Source organism: Megachile rotundata, chromosome 1 (assembly GCF_050947335.1).
Source record: "Megachile rotundata isolate GNS110a chromosome 1, iyMegRotu1, whole genome shotgun sequence".
NCBI classification, from domain to species: Eukaryota; Metazoa; Arthropoda; class Insecta; order Hymenoptera; family Megachilidae; genus Megachile; species Megachile rotundata.
The window spans coordinates 22,294,284-22,319,468 of NC_134983.1; the positions used below are offsets into that span (position 1 = coordinate 22,294,284).

Consider the following 25,185-nt stretch of genomic DNA (forward strand, 5'->3'; position numbering starts at 1 on the left):
TGGATGGATGGATGGTAATGAGTCCGGCGTTCTGTCGCGCCGCGACGCTTCGAACTCGTCGGATTTCCAAAGTTATTCGAGCATTTTCTTTGTTCGGGCTCTCCATCGACGGCGAGAAAAAGAGATCGCCTTTCAATTCTACCGGCACACCCTTTAATCCCACACTGGCTGGAATAATATTTCAATTGAGACGTCGTTGAAAGTGTTCCTTTATCCACTCGCGTCAATTATCCTAAGCTTTCGCGTTTTCAATGCTAAACGCTTTTGACGAATGGATATTGCTACGTTATATTCTCTTACGATTAATTGTCCCTTTAATTGAAAACTGACATTCGATTCCTCATACTGCTGCAATCGCGCTGGACTCTCGCTATATGGCCCTCGAGGGTAAGACAGAAAAAGATCATGCACAGACTATTTCATAAACTCGACTATATCGACATAGTTCATACATTGAAATCAAAGACTAAATTTCTAATTTTTTTACATTTTTCTGTACATTTCTAACATCTCCATCCCTTTTAATCCAAAAGGACTTTCACGTAAAAATATTCGAAATTTTGTACATGGGAAACTTCAAGACTTTTATACTTTTCTGTATGACTTCTCCACCGTTGAAAGAAGATATCTCAAAGTTATCGAACCTACATATCATTGTCCGTAATTGAGCAATTACATGTACTTCCATGTCCTAATTCATTCACGTCTTTCGTCAATGGCAGAAGTTTTAGGGTAGAACTTTACAATTACGGACAGTTTACCTGCGCAACGCATCTCTTTGGAGAAAGTTGGACAGGCAACACGGCAAGAGATTTTAGGTAAATTAATCGGCAGCTTTTACGTAGTCTCGGAGCGCGTCAGCCTTTTCGAGAACGTTTTCAGAAGTTTTCCGCCGCGAAATGTAGCGGAAACGCTCGGTTCGATCTCGAAACGCGAAATACGAAACTTCAGCGTGCTGTTACGTCGAGCGATACTTGCAACGTTCCGTGTCTCTTCAAAACTTCCTCGAGTATAAATATTGAATCTCTATCAGTAATCCCAAACTTCTGCTCCCCGGTTAATTTTACAAGCTGCTTTGACACCGTCCTGTACCCGTCAAATAAAGCGCCCGTGCAACAGTCTAACTTCCAAGATACTCCTTCGTTTACTTATTTCGGTGACAAACAAAATTACAGCGTGTGTCGAACATGAAAATGGGTCACAATATTCTCATCTTCGAAGACCACGGATTCTTGCATCTCTGACTTATTACTATGATAAAAAAATTTGATCCAATATTTGAATTATCAATGGTGCTCTCTGTAATATATTAAAATATTACACAAAACCGGGTAGAAATTTTGAAAGTCATAAAGCTGGCAGCTAAAAGTTGAAAAGAGTAATCTACATTGTCCGAAGCCCGACCTTTTCAAACATTCAAAAACGCTTCACATTTGGTTGATCAGGAACCGGCGTTCGATGTTCGTCTACGTGAAATCGTGGAGCGTCGTGCGGCTGCGATCAAAATTCACTGGGAGCTCTTCACCGTAATTCACGGTGACGACTCGGAGACCGGTTCGCGAGGGAAAACCTGAGAAAATCATCGTCGAGGACGTGCTCTTGGCGCAAAAAGCTCGAATGTCAGGCGAATCCTTTTGTTCACATACGTGAGCAGATAGTGACGCACGACGGCTCGGCAACACGGTGCCGCGGCTTCATTTGTGCCGTGACAAAAAAAGCCGAGAAAAGAGCAGAATACAGGCTGTTCGATAACGTCGACGTTTACTAGCTACTCAGACATTTCTCTCTGGCAACGTTTAAAATAAACAAGATGCTCTTCTGAGTGTTGACTGTAAATGATGTACTTTTTGTTCAAACATTTTATTTCACATTTTATTAAAGTAAGACATACTTGATATTAATTGTTGTTGAAAATAGCAAAAATAAATATACAAGTATGTCGGTAATAAAGTTTGTATACTTATCTACCAACTATATGATACCGCTCGTTTAAATGAGATCCTCAAATGTTAAAATAAAATAATATCTAAAAATATTCATTCTTCTGTGTTCTCTTAGCGATTACGATATTGTACTCGCACATTAAAAGATCTTGCGTAATATTTAAAACTTCCTTCCTAGTTATTGTTTCATATTTTTAAAATAAATTTGTTCTGTGTTTAAATAGTGTTAGTTGTGTTAATTTATATTATATAGTTGTCAATATCTTATATAAAAACTATACTCCCATTTCCATCAATTGTAAATGTGTAATATTAACCAGTTTAGCTTAGGCGCAACTTTGGTCTCCTGCACTATTTTGATGATGCGACGCACTACTTTACAATCAATTTTGCTCGAGTATATATACTCTTCAATTTAGAGTTACAGTCCAATTATTTGCATAGTCAGATTGACTGTTATTTGACATCAGTCCGATTGATACCGAATTGACATAACATTTCAACATTCTGTGTCTGTTTTAATATTGCAGTTATGATTAGTTAGTTATGATTGACGCACGTGAAAAATCATAGTGTGAGCGGTTAAATAGACACTCAAATACTATCTGATTATTTAATTTCATATACAGTGGTTTGAAAAGACTGTTTCATTTTTTAAATGCAATTTTATATTCATAAAAATTGATGCTATAAGTCCGCGTAAAAATTTATAAAAATAAATTTGTGCACATAAGTAAAGTGTAGTACATAAGTAACACGTGTGAATTAGAGGAACAGATTGTCCAGCAAATCTGGCGAAGCACCATCGTAGACACTTGAAGGGTCGTTCGAAACGTAAACGACGCTTGAAAGTTCTGGATCGAAGCGCGTAACGAGCAAGAAGCATGTAGATGCAGTAGGGAAATTTAGCGAACCACTCACGGTTTGGAGGATCCGCGGCACAAAAGCTTGCACGGATTGTTTGGCAGTCGAGTCGTTGATCGGATCCAGCGTCTACGGAGAGCGAGTGTTTGCTCGAACTTCCTTATTTTTCCGCGAAGGAACGCGGCCGTGAAGCGTGGCGAGACAAGGCGGAAAGAAGAAATGGAGGAAGAGTAGAAGGGGAGCGAGTTGGCCCTGGGGGCGCGTTGGGTTTCCATTATGCTAAACCGCAAATGGAGTCCTGCGATCGAGTGTCTCTGCACCACCCCCGGAGGCACACAAAGCCACTGGAATAAGGCTCCTAAGGTGTAATGTTACCGAGAAATTAAATTCTCTCGTACTCTCCCGACCGCCTTCGCCTCCGGCACGAACCGTCGTCCGATTCCTGCCACCCCCCTTGCCTCCACACTCTACAGGACGTTTCACTCCGACGCTCCGAATAGAAAAGAATAGAGATTTTCGAACGCGCTTGTTTCGACGATGAAAATTGTTCTTCCGGGTCTTGGTCTAACCTTCCTCTAGCATTATAATTGCCCTGGGAAATATAATTGGATCGTAAAATTCTCGGAGTTCAAGATATTGGAGTCTATTTTGGAATTTTGGGAAATTTTCAGATTTACTTATTTGATAAAATCAAAGACAAACGGACCTCCATTAACTGTTCAAGAATAGGTTGCATTCGAAAGTATTTTAATATTCTAGTGTTCAAAAGTATAAGTTCCATTCATTTTTAACTACTTTAATATATTACTACTATTCTCTTTTCCAATATTATTTGAGAATGAAAAAAATGCTACAAGATATCATTTTACAATTTCTACTTAAACATAATTGTACATCCACATACTCAAAATTCATTTAGTAATTTTACAACAGAAACGGTTTGCACCGTGCTTCGCTTCCATTAACCAAAGCTATTTATAGAATGTAAATGCATTTTACAAAGCCTAATTTATCGAAATTCGAAACGGTTTCGCTATTTTGCCTGTAACGAGAATTATCGAAACAAATTTCGCCGCGAATTTTCGCGGTAACGACGGTAAAGCGGCCTTTGTTCCGCTCGTCAATTGCAATTATCGCAACTGCAAGGTGATTACCCGTGTAATTCTTTTCCAGCTAGAAGTATCCTAGGGCGAACAGGTCTCTTTTCTTTCCGCCTTTCACGCCGATACGAGTTAATGAGCCTGGAACGTTTAATCCAGCGTTCATTAAGGCGTCAAAATTTGTTACCTCCCTATAAGAGTGAAGCTTCACCCTCGCCAAAGGAATAAACGCGATCATTATCCTCGATCGAGTGTATCGAGGACCTTCGTAAATTTTTTACCGTAAAGTTGACCAACTATCCACGCAGCAACATTTATTTTTGCATACTAATTAAAAGAGTAATTAATAAATTCTTGGTCAAGTTTATCCCTGTAAGAAGCAATTTTACAAGAGAGAACTTTTTTATAGATACTTACATTCGATAACACAGAACCGCTATAAAAATAGCCCTTCGAGGTATATTTATTGCGTACTAAATTTTCGTGGCAGCTATTATTCAACCCGTTAAGAATCAGATTTAAATATAACTCGATGTTAGGTTAATTTTTCACTATATCGATGTTCGATGTGGTTGACGGCCTCGACCTCCCTCGATCTCCGTCAGGGATCGTGTATTTTTAACCCATCATTAGGGGTTATTAAGCTCTAACTACAGGGAGGAGCGGTCGACAGTGACCCTTCGAGCCAATTGTGGCGTCGTCGTTGCAGAAATTAACGCCTGTCGACCTTAATACTACGAAACTACCACGTGCTCTCACGTTCTTCATTCAATCGTATTAAACATTAATGTAATTTTAAAATAGCGTAATATCAATGCAATCCGTTCTAGTCCATAAATTACGACAGTAAAGCTTGTACACGTTTTATCAGGCCATTCTGTATAATTCGGTATAAATTGTTTGCGATCCATTTAATAACGTTTGTCCCATTTTATTTTTTGCAGAGGGGCTGTGATGAGGGAAGCCGGTTAAAGGACCCTGTGTCGCGCAGGCGCCGGTAGGAGTACAGGAAAGATGCTGCCTTCCTCGAGAGCTTTATTAAGCTCGCTGCTGCTTCTAATCATTGCTGGAAGCACCGGTGCCTTCAGCTCCCGACAAGGAGGTAAGAAAGCTCCGCTCGAAGAGAGATGTTTTTGTCCTGCTGAGAGGCAACAACGACGACTCGGCCTCGACTTCGACGACGTTCCCTCGTTCCGTTCTTCATCAATTTTCTCAAACTTTTCTCCCGGCAAATCTGGTTAAGTCGTTGACCGACTTTTACTCGATGCTCAGCCGCCATTCTTATTCGTTTTCTTACGAGTTTCGGTGTTGTTCAACATTTTTAGCGAACGACTCGAGACGAAGATCGAGTACCTGTTGGACGACCAGTTCGTCCTGTTTTTAAATTATGTACAAGTCCAAAGGACGACTCGAGTCAACTTTCTGGAACAATGCTCGTCTGACCTCCTGTTGCGTTAACCCTAGGCAATAGTCTCGGCGATAAATATTTGGTCAGAGAACTTGGAGATTCTTGGGTCGTTCAGGCCCACTCTACCCGAGAACCTTCTAATTCTTTTAGGAAGCAAATTGCCTGCACTTTTTATTACTCTTGCAAACTCTGCTACTCTTTGGGAATTTTTAGCAAACGTGCAAATTTACTGATCTCGTAATTTAGAAATTTGATTAATTCTCCTAATTATCAAATCAGTCTCCAAACGTGCTAAGTTCAGTATCCTAAGCGGGCGAAAATCGGTTGAACGCGTTCATAAGCATATTCGAACAACGGAAGCGCCGTTTTTCAGGATTTCTAAGCTTTTGAATTTACGCGACCTCGTTTCGGAAAAGCCTGTGTACGCAATGCTCAAAAAGTTTTGGGTCTTTCATCGTCTAGCTTCTTCTCCTTATTCTTTCTTTCTATGCTCGACGTTATTCTCCATTTGTCCAGCCGTTTGTCCGTGTTTCGCATTGCTCGGTAGAGAACAGCTCTCAGTGGCCATTTCCTAGATTAAGGTCACCTGGAAAGCAAATAGTTGTTAGAGGGTAGAAAGAGAAACACTCTCTCGTTCTCTGTCGTAGTTTGAACTTCCGGTGTATACGTTTCTGGAAAACTATTTGCGCGCGAAACACCCGTCGCGTTTCAGAAATACCGGAGAGATACGAGCTACTGATGGCGAGAGAGAATTGCTGCGACCTCTCCTTCATTTTCACGTAAACCTCGTTGTTTTACCACCGTTAGAATCCTTGGAAACGAACCTTGCCAGATACGTTTTGCGAGTTACGTGTTTAATGTTCTGCTAGTTTGTGTTTCATTTCAGTCTTGGGGGAAATTAAACCTCGATAGCGGCTCCTGTTTGTATGGTCAAGTGTTATATTGTCACGCGTTGCATCGCCAAACGTTATATCACCACGCGTTACAACACGTATTACTACGTTGCATCGATAGTCTCGATGTCACGATCGCCCTGCGTTACACGCATTGTATTGCCGTGCATTATATATTTATTGCGTGCTACGTCGATAACGCTAGTTATATCGCTCTGCGTTATACCACTAACATATATCATTCGTATATTACGCTATCTACATGTTGCAATTTTAGACGTTGTAGCGTTCGCGTGTTTATAGTCCCTCGTTGCTATTCATGATTGTCTACTTGATATCAATTATGCATTTATTGAGAAGTTTGACTATCACTAAAACTACCAAACCAGTTAAATGACCGCTCCACAAGTTTCTGATTATACGTTACACATTTTGTTAAACATTCCTTGAAATCCACATTGATTTTCATCAAGATAAAGGATAAATGTATGTTGTATTTTATGTTTTGTCGTTTGTTTATTTATTTTTTAACTTCATTTTTAATTTGAAGATTGGCTATCACTAAAACTACTAAACCAGTTAAATGACCCCTCCACAAGTTTCTGATTATAAGGTATACATTTTGTTAAACATTCCTTGAAATCTACATTGATTTTCATCAGGATAAAGGATAAATGTATGTTCTATTTTATGTTTTGTCGTTTGTTTATTTATTTTTTAACTTCATTTTTAATTTCAAATTAAGTATACGCTATATGCCGGTAGGTTTAGTGTTAAGATCTAAAATACAAGTCAGACAACTTCAAAAGTTATCATTGTACATAGTATTGTAGGAATAGAGTTTTATAAACTAATCTTTTATTAAGAGAACACAATGTTCTGTTAAATAATAATACATTTTATAGTATTCAGATTTAGTGTTATAAAACGAGGGCGAAAGAAAAATATGTTGATCTTCCGGCTGTGTGATCGAATGGCCCAACCCCTAAATTCGCTGAGAGTATATTTTACCCGTCTCCCGTTTTCTCGTAAACAAACCCCTTGTAGCTCGACGACAGACGCGACGAATAAAAAAGTAAATCCGTGCAGTGGCAGAAGAGGTATCGTCGCCAAAGGTTGTCGAGCCCATCGGTCGGGGTATTACAATTTTCTTCCATCCGAAAATGTCAACGCCACTTGTTTCAATTGCGCGATGCGGTTAGCGTATTAGAGCCGCGACCGCAAGAAGTGGCGCACTCGAGATTTTATTTTCGTGCGGTGTTCGCCAGAACGGGTCGAAAACGACCGCACTATCGTGTAACCCTTTAAACTCGGGGATAGCAGTTTCGCTCGCCCATTGACCCAGATCCCAGACTGGAATTTCACCAAGCCACGAAAGATACTCGCCGGAGCAAGACCTCGACCCGCAACCCCCTTTTAAATTAAGGTCATCGAAGGTTTCATTTTCTTTTCCTTTTTCAGTCACACTCGTTTCGACACTGATTAGTTTTCCCGTCCGATATCGAAAAGGAAAGTCAGTCGGTTCAAGGTGGAAGGGATGAAACGATCGCTGTAATCGCAGGGCAAATAAGATTATCTGATCGAATTTTAATGGCGAGCTCGCGTGGCCTCCGTGACGAGCAACCCTCCACTGCTCAAAGCGATCGTAAAGAGCGCTGTTCTGTCGCTTAATGCCCGAGTAAATTCGACCGCTTGCAACCCCCTGTCGCATGGGGGTTGTTTGCGCGTGCCTACGTAGCCAACGTGTGACGTCGGCTAATCTGGAACTCCTCGAATTTACGCCGTTTCAGTTAACTATACTCCCTATCTCATTTGTTTCTGGGTCTCTTGTTCTGTGGGTTACATTCTACTTTTTCCCCCTTTGCACGAACTTTTCCCTTTCAATTTTTTAATCAAGCATTCACTTGCAATTATTCGATCATTCTTTTCATATCTAATTTTTGTAATACGTTCAAAGACTCATAATGCAGTTGAAGATATTGATCGACATGTTTCTTAATATATTCGAGAATTTTATATATGGTAATGTTTCATAACATAATAATATTACATTCTCTTGTACTGGCAAATCAGTGTGTACGATTTACGTATGGTCTACGTATGACGCACATAAACCTTGTAATTGTAAAAGTTCAAAAATTTGTCTTCTATTAATAAATTAATCTTCGGTTAACACTCTGATGATTTAACTTTGGAACAGCTTGTGTATGTTATATTTGTCTGCTCAGAATTAGGTACAATGTTTTCAAAAGCACCGAATATCTTCGAAATGTTTTCGTTTTACGCAACCAGACCCGTCGACATCCACTCGTGTCGCGTCGCTCAAATTGGGTTGACAGCCCCGTTCGCATGCGAAAACGCTCGAGCAGCTAACAAAGCCAGTCGTGTTGTTGCTCCCGTTCGAAAAAGACAGCTCCAACTTCTTCGGGGCGCCATTGCGGCGAGAACAAGAACAAAATTCGAAAGAGCATCGGACTAGGCGCCTAATTAAGGTGGGGTCGACGAACTTCGTGATTCGTGAAAAGGGAACGAGCAAAATCGAGGAACTATCTTTACTACCCTTTAATCACCGTCTTTGAAGACATTGTACATACCTTTTGATCAAATACTTTAAAAATTTTCAAGGGTGGTTTTAAAGACATTTGCTTATTTGGCAATCTGTCAAATTATTTGTTAACCATTCATCACGTTTTAATTAAGTACAAGGCCATAATTAAAAAGTTCTTTACTTTTTGACATTTTAATAAATCAGATCGTCGCAGTGATAAAGAGTGATGCTGTTTGGTAATCTATTTTCCGTCGCACTCGTTGCGAATTTATTCTAGCGATTCCATTAGTATGATCACCTTCGAAAATAGTTTTTACTATATTATTTGTTGCAACGGTAAGAATAGTTTTACTGGAACAGTGTAGCATTACCAATTTATCGGGGCGAGCTGTCACTCCAGCTGTTCGGATAATCCACATCTCGCTATACCGCAATTTAAACTTTAGACGTGAACTTTATTCATTACCTCCCATTTAACCGTAATTCGCGACACTGTACGAGCGAGTCTCGGTTTCCAACTTTCTCCCGCAAGATGGCATTATTGCACCCCGTTTCTTTTTTTCGCTCCATTAATGAAGTAGCTTTTGACAACATGGCTGCTCGAACGTCACCCAATGAACGAGCACAATTTTCAAATCTTGTATAACTAAATACGTGAATAAACTTTCATTCTGAATGCAGAGAAATATTTTAGAGTTTCATGCAATTATGTATTACCTTTCATAAAATTGTCGATTTTATTCTTGCAAAGCTTCTTTCAAAATAAATTAAATAAAAGTTTTTCAAATTGATCTCAGAAATTAAGTATGGAAATATCGATTCTAATTACTCGAGTTTTATATTACAAATGATCAGATGATTCTTTTCAAAGTTTTATACTGGAAGTAACATTTTATGAGTAAGGTTTTTAACAGGAAATCTATCGTTAAAAATGGAAATGTAAAATTGCAAGAATCACAGAACGGTCGTCAAAGTGTTAAGCTGCAAGCTCGTGACGCGAAAGGCGACACACGAAACGAGGCAGACCCTGGCCAATTACTATGCTCGTTTACGCCTGTACACGCTTTAATACAGCGAAACTATAATCGTGACGCACCGTGGAAAGAGTAAACCTACAGAGAGGACAGGACGACGGGTCCAGTCAAAAGTGGCTTCGTTTCGAAAGGATTCGTAATTAAGCTGAATACGAAGAGAGAGAGAGATACTTGGCCACGCTTTGATCTCGTCTCGCGACTTGGAAAACACAAGCCGTCGGAAGATCGCGTTTGTCATCGTAATTCATGCTCGCCTTTATTGTCGTTTCGCCGTTTAAAACCGTGTTTACGAGTCTATTAAGCTGGCGAAATATTTAAATCATAAATGGCTTGAACTCTTAACGGGACTCTGTCAACATTTAGACCTTTCTAATTTTTAGGACTGTCTCGAATTTTTAATTATTGGAGGACAGAACTTGTGGGAATTTACGATGCACAAATATTTTCACTAGAGCAAAAGAAGTTTGATTTTAGAATTGTTGTAAGTTAACACTAGAACTACCGACATTAAATGCTCGTTTATCGAAGAATGAAAAATAAAATGAAAAGGAAAATAAATAAATACCTTAACAAAATATGACAGACATTTCCATAAAATCACGACAATAAAATTTTGTAATATAAAATGAGAAATCTAAAACCAGTCATTTCGACTGGTTGGTAGTGTTAAGGAAGAGTAATAGTATGTAATAAAAAATCCAAGGACGGGACGATTGCTGAAAGCCGGCCGAAAATGACCTAATTTTGGGGCGGTATTCGTCGAAAGTACCCCAGGACTGTAACTTTCACGGTAAATTTGTTTTTCCCTTTTCCGCCAAAACTGCGACTGAGTTTCTCGACCAAGTAAACCCGTCTCCCCAAAGAGAAGAAAGAATAAAAAGGAGGGAAAAAAGAGCAGAGCCAGTCATTATGACATCGCTAAGGGACAAGGAGGGCAGAGCAGGTCTCTTTGAAAGTTCGCCCGGACGAGTAAACAATTTATCAGGCTGAAAGTAAAACATAAAGGGAGAGAAACGCGTTCGTGTCGCCTCGGAGGCTCGGAATTTTCACGACGTCCTTACTCTTATCGCTCGCAGACTCGCGCAAAGTTCACGCGAGAGCGTCCGGGGACTTCAGTTCGGGGCGAGTTTTATCTGACGGCCACTTGCACGAGCAAGTTCGTGGTGCCTGGGAAGAAAACGGGCCGAGAAGCTGGAGACAAGAAGTCGGGGACGAAACGGGCGGAAAAAGGCCAGCAGGCAGCCAGAGGTCGCACGCTTTGAGAAATGTCGCGAACAGCCAGACCGAGCAACACTTTTCTGCCTTCTGTTTCTCCTTTTCTGTTTCTTCGATTCTACGCTTCGCTTCCGACTTTGATGTCGTTAAATTTCGGACTTGTTGCTCATTCTTTTTTGCAAGCACCCTTTTCTGCCGCCTCACTCAAATTCGATGGGATTTGGGTCGCTTGGACTTCTTACCTGGGTCGACTTTTGCTCCACGTGGCATTTCTTGCATTCTTACACTTCTTCCATCTATTCCATGCATTAACCCCTTACACTATGATGTTTTTGTCAAGTGCGTCAGTCAGAACTAACTAATTTCAGCCGTAACATGAAAACAGACACAGAAACTTGAAATATTACGTGAATTTGGTATCATGCAGTCGTTGGCTATGCAAATTATAGTTGGACTTGAACTCCAAATTGAAATGTATTCATAATTCGAGTAAAATTGGTCACCGCCGAAGTATGAGTGCGTCACGAGTCAGACTCGTCAAAATAGTATAAGGGGTTAATCATGGATTTAGTGGTAGGAAAAAATTGTTGCTTCATATCTAAGAGATGATCAAATCCACTACCCATCATATGAAAACAAAACAATTTGTCCAACGTTCGAAAACTTCTAAAGGCAGTACATTTCACGCAAAATATTTGCATCCGAATGTGTCGTACATCGTCGAAATAAAAACTTTTTCCCGAGAAATCAATAACCGAAGAACTTGTTGACCCACATCGAAATCAAAAGGAAAATCGAGTGTAAACAAATAAATTCGGAACAATTACTCGTTAGTCACGGAAGCGTGATAGAAAATTTACGATCAGCGCGGAATAGAGATAGTTGGAGCAATCGCGACGGTGAACGAAATATTGAACGGGGTAAAACATACAGGTCGACGGAATTAATATTTCATACGTAGAAAAACAATAACGCAGCGGCCAGCACCATGAGCCCCGGACGGGTCGAGAGCAGATTTAATTCCTTAAAAGCTAGTGCATTTCGAGATCCAGCTTTTACCCGGCACGTCGGGCATCCATTTGCTTTACGCCAGCACACGAGAGGAGCTGCCGCGAATGAAAGATAACGAGAGGCAGTCGTGCATCTCGCAGCATAAATTTTCTCTAATAAAAATCTGTCGGTGGGAAGGATAATTTCGGCGCCGATTTCCTAGTTGCCAGAATCTGTGCAATCTCTCAAACGCGCCAATCTATTATTGTATGCAGTACACTTTGACTGAGAAACTTTTTCATGTCGTTGTATTTTCTGTATGAATATCCATCATATTTTTTTGTATCGTATTCAGAATCGTGATACATGGGCTTGAAGTTTTGTACACAAACAATATTTGATATCTGGCTTATCCTCTGGTGAAGAATATGTAAGTTGATTGAATAAACTAATTATACCAAACTCTTTTTAACACTAAAACTATCAAACCAGTCAAATGATCGCTCCACAAGGTTCTTTTTAATACATGTTCTTTTTAAATACGCATTTTGTTAAATTACATTCCTTGAAATCAGAATTGATTTTCATTAAAATAAAGAATAAATGTGAATACTAATTTATGCTTCGTCGTTTGCTTATTTATGTTTTAACTTCATTTTTAATTTCAACTAAAGTACACATATGTCAGTAGGTTTAAACCTCTCCAATTTTCACAAGGAACTAATTTTTGAACGCAATATTAAATGAAAAAGAAAGTAAACACTCGTGTCGATACACAAGTAGGCAGTCTTGAAGAGACTTTACAACGACCATCGGCAAACTTTGCTGTTGATTTATTTGAAATACGTGCAACGATGTTCGTCTGTACATTGAAAAGTGTGGTCATGGGTTGTATGCTTTTGAAAAAAGGGTAAACACAAATGGTTACGCGATCAACACACTGGTCGACTCGATTTCTCGCACATTTTTCACGCAGACGATCCTCGATGCTGTTAAAAATGGCCAGATCCATCTTTCCCTGGCTGCGAGCATAAATAATAAGCGTGATCATTTACCGAGCTGCCGACCGAATCGTTATTAATGGATTTTCGGTAAAAGCAACGCTCTTTTTATATCACCATCGCATAAATCGTTTTATCCCCGATATGACGCTATAAATAATTTCGTGTCTACGTTTTTTTTCCATCGTCTGGTACATTCAACGGAGCACCCTCTCGTTTAACGTACTCCTAACTTCTTTCTCGGCGGGGAACTCGGGTTTTTTAACTTTTTTGCTTTATGATTTTCTCATCAATTGCTCCCGTTAGAACCGACTATTCGTTGCTGCAATATGTGAGCAAATAAAAATGCTTTAAGTACATTCACACTCGCTGTATGGGCTATACAAGCATTTCCCAGTTAAATATTTGCAAATTCGATATCTTTTGCATATTTCTGAATTTCTACATTTGAAAATTTTACAGATTGTTTCTTTTAATTATTCGTCCTTGAAAAATATGCAATGTTTATCGAGCATCGATTAGTGAAAAAATGATAAGTGAAAAATGGAACACTATGTAAAGCACTGCCATGTAAATTTAACGTATCTCTCGAAGATCAGATAGCAACGAAAAAAATATCCCGTGAATTCGTGCATTTCGATTAGTAGCGGTAATCGATGCTACCTGTTTCGCGAACACGAGCAACGACACATCACGATCAAATTAAATGCAAACAATTGCTCGCCGCTACGCGAGCGTCGATGGAAGAGCCAGTTAAAAAAAAAGGAAATCGAGGTGCTTCATGAATATTCCACGGGACTCGGTCGTCCTCTCATCCTCTGCCATTTTTCAAACGATCGAGGCAAAGTACTTTGGTACGTTGCCAGAAGTGAAAGAGCCCAAACTACATGCCTATTCTCCAAAGACATACCTGATTTCTCGTTTATTATCGGTTCGTTAGGCTCATCTTTCACCCGCGAATAGAACAACGGATAATTTAAGGGACTGGAGGGAAACACTCTTCTTGACAGAGAAATACTGATCATTACTTGGGAGATTGATAATTTTCTTCACGAATATCAAATATAACACGTAATGTGGTCAAGCATGGAATTAAGTTTTAGAACTTCTGGTCATCTTTAGGAATTTTCAAATGACTTTTAAAATTTTCATAACTTTTAAAATTTTGCAATTTTTAATGCAATTTTGAATGCAACATTGAATGCAATTTTTAGGTGCATTCAAATGTGTAGATACCCCTAAATTTTCGTAGATGGACGAACACGACTCCGCCTTTTTCCCAATTTCTCTTCAACAGTCACCTTTTCGTATCGCGTGTTGTATCGCGATCGTCAAAGCCATGAAAACTTTGCGCGATGTCGTTTTTCTCGGTAACGTTCCTCAGTCGTTTCGAGAGTTTCACGGAATTTTCGATGGCCCGTTCGCTCCGTTATTCATACGACATTTTGTCTGTCGCGAGCGAGACACGGGTCCCGGGTACAGATGGATTTGTCGGGCAAACTTTGCCACTTTACCGAACGAACGACTTTCCCTTTTCTCTCGATTGTATTCCCCGAAACACCTTTTGTTTAGCCACTGACGGATATTTCTTTCCTTATGAATTACTTCGTACGGTAAAATATGGAAGATGATCATTTAACTAGAACAAGTCATGTTAAATTTCTAATTATAGACAATAAGACACATTAAAATTATAATTATCAAGGGTGTCATTGGTTAATTTTGAAACGCACAGTTTTTTATTGATGTACACTTTGAATTATACATAACAAATTATATAGATCAAATATGATGTGTAACTTGTTAGAAGAATATGTTAAATAATCATGATTCAAACTTAAGACAATGTACTGTGCTTGCACTAAACTGGAGCTAGAAGTTCTAAACAAAAAATATGGATTAAAATTTGTTCATAAGAAGCTTACAGTGTACGAAGTAGTAAAACTCAACGTCAGCTTAGGCAGAATTCAAAGTATAAATAATTACGAATAATGTTTACCAGACCTGTCGATGCTTAGCTCTGATGCATACACTCTCAGCTACTTAATAAAATTATTTATTCTGAGCGTTTCTGGTAAAATTATAATTGTCAGGCCAAACCTTTCGAAAGACATCGATCATGGGTAATTACTATTATATTTATCGGACAGGCTGGCCAGGCGACGAGTTTTTAATTCGCTTTCGCGATTTGGCCAGGATTGCAGGCGGGCCAGGGGTCACGTTTTTATTTTTGTTTCCCTGAACCCCCTCGGGCCACTCTTTGCCGTGCTTTTTTCTCCTTCTCTGTACGGCCATTTAGCGAGGAAATTTGTCGGACGGTGAAATATCTCTTTTGTCCTCCGTTGCGACAGCCGGCTCTCGATTATTTCGCCATCGTCCCGGCAGCGATGCTCGCACCACGAAAATCTCTCTGATCCGCTCCACCCTTCTATCCTTTCCTTTCCGTACGCCTCTTTCGTGCGTTTTCCTTTTTTTTGCATTTTTTCCTTTTTTTGCAAACACGCGCGAGATCCTCTCGCTCCCCTTGTTTCGAGAGCGGGACCGGGAATTCGCTCGCGCCTCTGCAGCGTATTTTTCCGCCGGAAGGATCGACTTTCCAATTAACCTCCGCGCCCCGTCAATATAATATTCATTTTTTCACTTAACACTGGCTGCTTTCGATTATCTCCAGCGAAAGAATTTCCCAACGAAATTTTTCTGCGTACGGTTTTTCACTTATGGCCTTAGGTCAACGTGGGCGGAAGGGTTGGAAGACGTTTTAATCGATTTTTGTATACAGACTTTTTTCGATGGTCACATATCATAAATATTTTATGCATATTTTATCGCTCAGTTTGCGGAAGGAATATGTATAACATTTATTAATATTAAAGGTTTTTATCGTAATAAAATGCAAACTGCATCGGTTGCAATTAGAGCTCGCTCTATAACTCAAGCTTACATCTATATATTCCTGGCTAAATACGTATTATATCGCCCTCTAATTTACTTTCTTGTTTCCAATCTCTGTTTCAGTGATCATGAAAGTGCTCGAAGTGAACTAAATTTTTTCCTTGTTCATCCTGTAGCAACTTTTAAGCTTCTAAAAATATAGGTAACTAATTTGCAAGGAATTAGGTGGTTGAAAATTCAGGGCAGATTAATGTAACCAACGTGATCAGTGGAAGGTTAAATTCTTTTTAAATTTCGGCTTAGATCACTTTTATGATCAGCGACACGTTTAATAATTAATGGATTCTTCCCTGGGCGTGATAATTTATCGCTCCTCGGAGCATTGCTCTATTCAAATAAAATTCCTGTCTAACCGATATTCTTTCTTTTAAATCAGTGTACGGTAAATTGAACAAAATTTCAGCAGTGATCGATTTAGCAGAAAATCTGCAAGAGATGATATCGAATACTCATCATTATCCGCGTTATTCCGCGCGGCTCGCTTCAATCTAAATTCGCATTATTGCCGAGAAGCTAAACACGATACATTCTGCGATCCCAACACCTAATACGGGTAATTCCGGTTTATTAGGCCGAACCGCATTAGGTTTCCGGCTTATTAGCTCGGAACCGAGCACCTTCGTGTCCATCGTTCGCAAACAAGTGCCTCCTCCACCCTCTCCGTCTCGCTCTATCTAACGCTCGGCGATCGTTCATCGATTCCGCTTCCGCGACCTCGTTGGCCCGGTTTACTTCATTTTATTCGACCGTTCCAGAGCAGTTCGAAACGATGCCACGTTTCGTTCACCGCACTGCCAGAGAAAGTTCCTTTTGAAACCGAGACAAATCGGATTCCACGACGGGACACCGGTAGTTGGCCAAGTTTCCAACGCCTGGCAAACACGCTTTCCTCTTCCTCTCTTTAGACCACCTGATGTATTCGCCATTAGGCGCGAAATGTCCCACTTCGCGACGTGTCGCGTTTAATCTGTTGCCATCGTCTACCCCGACGCGGAAAAAGTCTCCTTTGATGCCTTAAGAGGATCTTTCAACCATTTTATATATTTATCCATACTTCTCTGTACTTCCATATATGCTATATAATTCAGAGTTCCATTCAAACCGATTTCATAAAGTATACGGTCGTGTAATTTTTAGACGCCGTACTTTCGTGAGTCTGACACATTTGTACTTCGACTGTGACAAATCTTACTCAAGTTTTAGTAAGCTGCAATTCGGTGTTCAAGTTTAATTATAATAGTTAAGGGTTGCCGAATATAAAACTGACATAACCAAGTTTCTTCATCTCTTTTAATACTATAGTATGGTTAAGGTACGTAACAAATAAATGTGGCAAGGGGTTAATAATAAAAAAATTCCTTCTTCAAAGAATTAACCCTCTGCCCTGCGATATCATGTCACTCGTGACGCACTCTACAGTTCACATGTGCTAAATTTGTATTTTTACTGCAATTGAATTTTGAGTTTAATTGTAATCTTCATAATCAAGGCTTGTTGAATCCTCAATATTAATATTACAAAACAGACCTAACTTTTTAATTTTCTGTGAATAATGCAACTGCCTAAAAAATTGTAGGTTATGGATTAACTATTATATACACCATGTGTAAAAGAGCTAGAAACTTATCTAAATTAATACACAGTAATAATTATTGTAGTAGACAATTCTATTACTTGATTCCAAGAATCAGAGTAAAAATTCTTGCACCTCTTGTTTTTATTAAATCAACAATATTTACAAATGAATAAAAGTGTAATATTTGAAGTAAAAAATGTTAGCACGAAGAGTAATAATTTTATCATAGATTGAACGCGAGAAACGATTTTGAATTTCGGTAGAAGGCGCAACGAGTCGTGTTGGAGTCTTTGATCGCGGAAACGGAGACGACATCCATTCTTCTTTCAACAGAGCAGAACGATTTAGGCCCTCGAGCGTTCCCGAAATTCCAGAAGGAATTGCTCGTCTCTCGTTCCTCCTTCTGCCTCGTTTCTTCTCGGTTACTCATAACGAAATGACAGAGTGACTCGTCACCGGCTCCCCCTTTTCTTCTCCTTTTTTACCTTTCGAATTTTACTTTTTTCCTCTCGAGAACTTGTTAACACGTTCCCTGTCATATGCCTTCAAAAAACAAGGATCTTTTTAAAGTACCATACAAACAATATACAGATATCAATGTTGTAACCTTCTGTAAAAATTGTTTATACATAAAAAATATTTTTAATATGAAAAATTTGTCTGAACTACAGATTCGTAAAATTATTTATCAATTTACAAAAGCGTGTTAAAGTCAGTGTTTTTTTGTATGGACGTCCTAAAACTGTTAGTTCTTTAGTTCCTCTCGAGAACTTGTTAATGCATCCCCTGTAAAAATCGTTCATACATAAAAAATATTTTTAAAATGAAAAATTTGTCTGAACTACAGATTCGTAAAATTATTTATCAATTTACAAAATCGTGTTAAAGTCAGTGGTTTTTTGTATGGACGTCCTAAAACTGTTAGTTCTTTAGTTCCTCTCGAGAACTTGTTAATGCATCCCCTGTAAAAATCGTTCATACATAAAAAATATTTTTAATATGAAAAATTTGTCTGAACTAGAGATTCGTAAAATTATTTATCACTTTACAAAATCGTGTTAAAGTCAGTGTTTTTTTGTATGGACGTCCTAAAAATGTTAGTTCTTTAGTTCCTCTCGAGAACTTGTTAATGCATCCCCTGTAAAAATTGTTCATACATAAAAAATATTTTTAATATGAAAAATTTGTCTGATCTAGAGATTCGTAAAATTATTTATCACTTTACAAAAGCGTGTTAGTAGATGTATTGACGTCCTGAAACTGTTAGTTCATTCGCTAAAATATTCTGGCCAGCAATAGTTCACTATTCGACAAAGACGAATTTTCGAGGGTCCACAAAAGCGTAGCAACCGAAATTCCTCAGGTTATCGGGCATTTTCATTCACCAGGAAATTGAGCAATATTTTTTCCCTGTAAAAGCACCGGCTGCCGTAATCGACAAATTGCAACGAACATAGTCCAACCGACTGTGAAGAGAGCAACGCGATTTCGAGTTCCTTAAGAGTGTTGGCGAGCGGTTGTAACAAATTTGCTCGACTAAATTGCTTCCAGGAAGCGAAAGCTGCAGCCAGTGCTTTCATACCGTAGGATTAATGTTCCGCCGCTGTTTAAACGACGGTTAAATGTATGTATGTTTACCGACTAGGCTTATTCGTTTATATTTCAACAATTCCTCGGAATGTTAATTTTATTAGCACTTCCTCGTTGCCAAACGTTGAGTCAAATTCGAATTAACTTTGTTACGAAACTTGAGAAGTATAATTATAGAATTTTTGATATTTTATGTACTACGTGATAGACGACATATATGACCCAGCTACGTCTATCTACTCCATTATGTACGACTACAGATTTCAAGGTATTTGCGTCCCGTAGTTTATTAATATTTCATTACGCTTCTTTGCAGCACAATTTTAATTACCTAAGAAAAATGTTCTTCAGCGGAGCGAAACTAATTTAATATAATTACAATTTTTATAATAATTAAGCACAGTAATACAGTTTTAAATTTTCCCTTGAAGCTCCCCGGCACAGAGTAACGCAAAGCATATTTTCTCGGCTCCTTTTTCACTTTAATAAGTTAAAGTACAACTTAAACACCGTTCCTGCTATTTCGCAATTACTTTGAAACGAGAAACACACGTGCAGATTTCTTGCAACGTTGCTGACGGAGGATTCCACGGAGCCCTACGTAAATCTGCTCGATTCGAACTGGAGATGAAGTAATTCGATTTGTAAAACGCTCCATTTATAATGATTGTTCAACTTTTGCTCGAGTTATTCGACAAAGTTGCTTTTACGATAACGTAATCGCACTGATTTATTTTACTGCACGTGTTTAACAATGTGTATATTTCATATGAAATATATGCATATGTGTATATATATCAAAACTTAACATCCTGATTGTTATTATTAATGTGTTAGTTTAATTTTATGATAGCAGTATTATGAAACACCTTATTTTTACAAGTCTCGTAACATACTCGTGTGGTTAATTTTAAATTCTTTGTCTGTTTTAATATTGTAGCTGTGATCAATTCTGACGTACCTAAATCATAGCGCAACTTGCTGAAAATGTGGCTTCAATTAAAGTCAAACCATGACAAGATTAACAGAAATAACAGCAGTTTACCCAGCTAGATTTGAAATCGATCCAGAAGAAGCAGTGTTTATGCAAATCTGGAGCGCGAAATTCGATGTAGAGATATATTTAACCGTCATCGAGTTCCCTCGAAATAAAGACAGAGAGGCACGATTAATTTCGTTTCCCAAGCAGCCGGTAAACGTCCAGTTCCCCGACACTAAATTTACCGATCGTTCGTCGCCGGTTCCGAACGCGTTTCGTCGGACACCTAATATTTCTCGACTTGGCCACGATAACCGGCCATCTTGCGCATCGTTTTCTCCTCTTTTCCGAAACCGAAGCACGCAACGCATCGTTCAAGATTTGCCACGCTCCAACATTCTGACTCTTTTATTCCATCTTGGAATAACACGAAAACGCCCCGAGTAAAACCGCACAACGGCTCTCGGTTTATTTTAGATTTTCGTTCGTCGCTTCGTCCTCCTTCTCTTTTTCCATCTGTCGACTTCAGTTACGTCCTTTATCCTTTTCGCACTTGGCGCGATTTTGTCACCGGCTCTGACAAACGCTCCGAGCTGATTTTATGTAAACAAGGATCGTTTTAGCGAAAGGATTCGTGAAACGATATTATTTGCCTTTAATCTCGAAACGAATGACTTGTATTTTGGGGACATTTTCAAATTTGGATGCTCGTTTGAAATCGTCTACATGTTACATCAAATCGGGGACATTTTGAAATTTGGATGCTCGTTTAAAATCATACATGTGACATCAAATCGGGGACATTTTGAAATTTGGATGCTCGTTTGAAATCATACATGTGACATCAAATCGATGGGTCATGTCTTCGTAATAATTCTGATGACCCATCGAAGACACATCGTTAATCAGAACAGTGTCAGTCGAATCCAAATTACGACACGATTTTATAGTAGTTTGACAGGCTTTATAGCAAGTAATTCAAAGTTCTGGGATTTTACGCGAATGCTAGTCCCAACTCGTACATGTTATAATAGAGGCAGCTATGAAGAGCAGTAAATTCCGGAACTGGAGACATTAGCCGGGAAATTAAGATCTGATGGCGTCTGGGCGAATAAAATCCTCCGACTCGGTACACGCTAGTAGTCGAGATACGAAATGTTCGAACGTTTCAACCGGTTAACAGGGAGTTAACTTCTTGTTTTTGGATGCGTTCGGTGAAAGAGACGCCTTGTCGTCATATCTCGTTGCGGCGTTCCGAACCTTCTTCGCTATTTTTGGCGGACAAAAACAATACGATTCAGACTCGTTTCAAATTCTCAGACACATGTTCAACTTTTTGGGGAAGGTGTAGGCATAGCTTTAGTACAATAACTTTATTATGCTGGCTCGAACGTTACTTTCAGAGGAGTATTTTAGTGTTGGTTGTAGACAAGTTGCAAAATGCATTAATTTTTAAATTATTCAATAGATATGTACTGTAAATGTGATATGTTATATGTAGTCATATGAAGTAAGGTATAAATTAATATATGTTAAATGTAGTAATATAAAGTATAGTATAAAGTAACATATGTTAAATGTATTCATATAATGTAAAGTATAAGTTGACGTATGTTAAATGTAGTCATATGAAGTAAAGTATAAGTTGACGTATGTTAAATGTAGTCATATGAAATAAAGTATAAGTTGACGTATGTTAAATGTAGTCATATAAAGTATAGTATAAATTAACATATGTTAAATGCAGTCATATGAAGTGCAGTATAAATTAGCATATGTTAAGTGTATTCATATGAAGTAACGTATAAATTAACATATGTTAAATGTAGTCATGTGAAGCAAAGTATAAGTTAACATATGTTAAATGCAATCATATAAAGTATAGTATAAAGTAACATATGTTAAATGTAGTCATATAAAGTATAATACAAATTAACATATGTTAAATGTATTCATATAAAGTATGGTATAAATTAACACATGTTAAATATATTATATTACAGCATACATATAACAGCAACATATTAACATATGTTACCTTATACTTTACTTTATATGACTACATTTAACATATAACATTTACAGTATACTATTGAATAATTTTATTCAACATATCTTAACATATGTATAACTAAATATGTAATATCTTAAGTACAGTCAGTAAATATCAAGAACTTTGACTGTGGACTATCATCTAACATGTAGAGTCTCCATTATACTTTCACATCAAATATTGTCACATGTGTCCAAGTAAAATAATAATCGTTTCAACAATACCTCACAAAAAACTTGAACATCCTGCAAATAAAAAAAGGTTGAAAACAGAAGAAAGCGTATGAAAGTAGAGTACGTTTCGAGTAGCCCTCGCATGTTCTTGATCGTCGATCACGTAACAGCCTAATTAAAGCGCTCATTCTCTCGCCGTAGCTCGAATCGATACTCGAGGCCCGGTCGAGAGGGCAGCTCGAAAGGGACGACCTCCGGCAGGACTGAATTTTTTAAATTCCTTCAGGAACGCGTACACGGATCGTACGGTAAATCGAGGAGAAGGATATATTCGGTGCTCGATTGAAATATTCACCGGTCGTGTTCGAATTTCCAGATAGGCTCTCGATAATGAGCTACGCCTTGTGATTTTCACGCCGGCTTCTAAGGCTTCCAACTTACGCGACTGAATGTTTCAATCCTCCTGCGACGTCGTTTCCTGTTAATTGTTCATTCGCCGGAGAAGACGAGCTAATGCAGTTATTACTGTGCGCGTTAAGGGATGCCCATAATAACGCTGTCAATAGCTAATGCCGTCGATTACTTGCTGATTTTCTTGGACCATTAAATTTTAACTACCGCTCTGAACACGTGTTTGATGATCTATCAGCTTGATGGTCGCTTTAGACGTTTTTCAAGATTTATGAGTTCGAATTATCAAAAATTTAGGAGGGTTTTACGACATCTGGTCGCTGTTTTAATTAATAGATTCATTAAATGGATCTGTTAAAACGTTTATTAACTCTTGACCGGCTTTTATAATTCATTAGAATCTACATAAATTTCTCCATAAAGCTATATTTTATATTTTAATAATCGTATCAGTTGAGGACCATGTCTGAGTATACTACTTACCGGTTAACCTCAAATTGCTGTACAATTAAGTTTAAATGGATTAACTTTAATCTTCGAACAAGTCTACAAAATAAAATCGTGAATTTTTCACCGCACAAATTTAATATAAGACATACACTCGAAGTAATAACGTGTAATCTCTGAGCGTACACGTTAGAGTAAATAGCCCAAGTTTCATCAAACATAATCTCGCGTAAGTACCCAAATAAATAAACCCCATAAAAGCTCGTATTCGTCCCGATGAAAGCTGACGGGTATTTATAAACGTAATGTGTGCCAACTCGATAAATCTTGGCCAAAGAAACCGGAGGGATTCGTTTAATTGCAGACGGAAACCACTTCGATTATTAGGCCCGGAGGAAAAAATCTAGCACAGCAAGCGGCTCATAAATCAAGGGATTAGAGCAATCTCCGGGTTAAGCTAAGGTTTCAAGCTCAGATCTAACTTCTTGCGTAACGTGGCAATTTTATCGTCACCATATACGGGGATCATCACCGAAGAAACAAAGATGGATCGAACAACTTATCTCTATTTCTATCTTGTCGACAAGAATGATTAAGGCGTTAACCGGACAAAATGATTTGTCTCGTTATTCGAGCTCTCTTTTTGGAAAATTCTTGGCGAATTTCCAGATCTCTCGAGTATAATGAGAATTTCGAGTATACGTTTGAAACAATAATAGACGTCGGTAATCTCGTTCATATTTTTCCTCACGGGTGGAAAACGTGAGAATTCGTGAAGAATTAAAAATAGTTGATCGTTAGGGACACGTTCCTCACGGTGGTCCACGCACGAAGTTACGAGCTAAAAAGACATACGACTCGGGTCGAGCAAGAGGATACGGGCGTTCGCGCCTCTTCCAGTCACTATTATTAGTCCTAATAGACCATATGTCAGGGGAAAGAGGTCGTCGTCGTCCTCTTGTTCGCAACGGACCGTTTTAAGAACACAACCGAGACAGAAACAACGACGATTTGGCCCGTAATAAATTATCATCCTTTGTGAAATACCGACGAAACTAAAGATCCATCCCCTCTTATCTGCTTTGTAGTATTAAACGTTACAAAGTCTGTTACAATGGGGGTTCTAATGACCCCTGTAAAAATGTAGGAGTATTTCGTTTCGTTCTGAAGTCATTTAACTTTCCAAATCTCTAAATTCTTCAGCTTCGAGTATAATACATGAGATGACTTTGGTTTACTCTTATTAGCTTTGCAATATTAAACGTTGCAAAAAGACGTCTCTCGTTTATGATGTGGGTCGTAAATGACCCTTGTACGAGAATAAAGGTGTAGGAGTATTTGGTTATATTTTCTGAAATTATTTAATTATCTAAATCTTTAAATTCCTCCATTTGGAGTATGATGTGTATGTTAACATTGATTTACTCTTATTAGCTTTGCAATATTAAACGTTGCAAAAAGACATCTTTCATTTATGATGTGGGTCGTAAATGACCCTTGTACAAAAATAAAAGTGTAGGAGTATTTGGTTATATTTTGTGAAATTATTTAATTATCTAAATCTCTAAATTCCTCCATTTGCAGTATGATGTACATGTTGACATTGATTTACTCTTATTAGCTTTGCAATATTAAACGTTGCAAAAAGACATCTTTCATTTATGATGTGGGTCGTAAATGACCCTTGTACAAAAATAAAAGTGTAGGAGTATTTGGTTATATTTTGTGAAATTATTTAATTATCTAAATCTCTAAATTCCTCCATTTGCAGTATGATGTACATGTTGACATTGATTTACTCTTATTAGCTTTGCAATATTAAACGTTGCAAAAAGACATCTTTCATTTATGATGTGGGTCGTAAATGACCCTTGTACAAAAATAAAAGTGTAGGAGTATTTGGTTATATTTTGTGAAATTATTTAATTATCTAAATCTCTAAATTCCTCCATTTGCAGTATGATGTACATGTTGACATTGATTTACTCTTATTAGCTTTGCAATATTA

The 25,185-nt window shown here is 38.3% G+C and overlaps 1 protein-coding gene and 1 long non-coding RNA gene across 7 annotated transcripts in view; one reads left to right on the top strand and one right to left on the bottom strand.

Moving 5' to 3' along the window:
* The window catches only part of LOC143264984 (uncharacterized), a 436,316-nt gene that overhangs the window by 227,424 nt on the left and 183,707 nt on the right, over positions 1–25,185 (bottom strand). The window lies entirely within an intron of this gene.
* LOC100877240 (uncharacterized) overlaps positions 1–25,185 on the top strand; it is a 340,218-nt gene that overhangs the window by 163,667 nt on the left and 151,366 nt on the right. For all 3 annotated transcript variants that reach the window (XM_012298927.2, XM_012298930.2, XM_012298933.2), the window contains one exon: positions 4,852–5,009. In XM_012298927.2, the coding sequence (XP_012154317.1) occupies positions 4,922–5,009 (88 nt within the window). In that variant the 5' untranslated portion in view covers positions 4,852–4,921. The remainder of the gene's footprint in view (positions 1–4,851; positions 5,010–25,185) is intronic.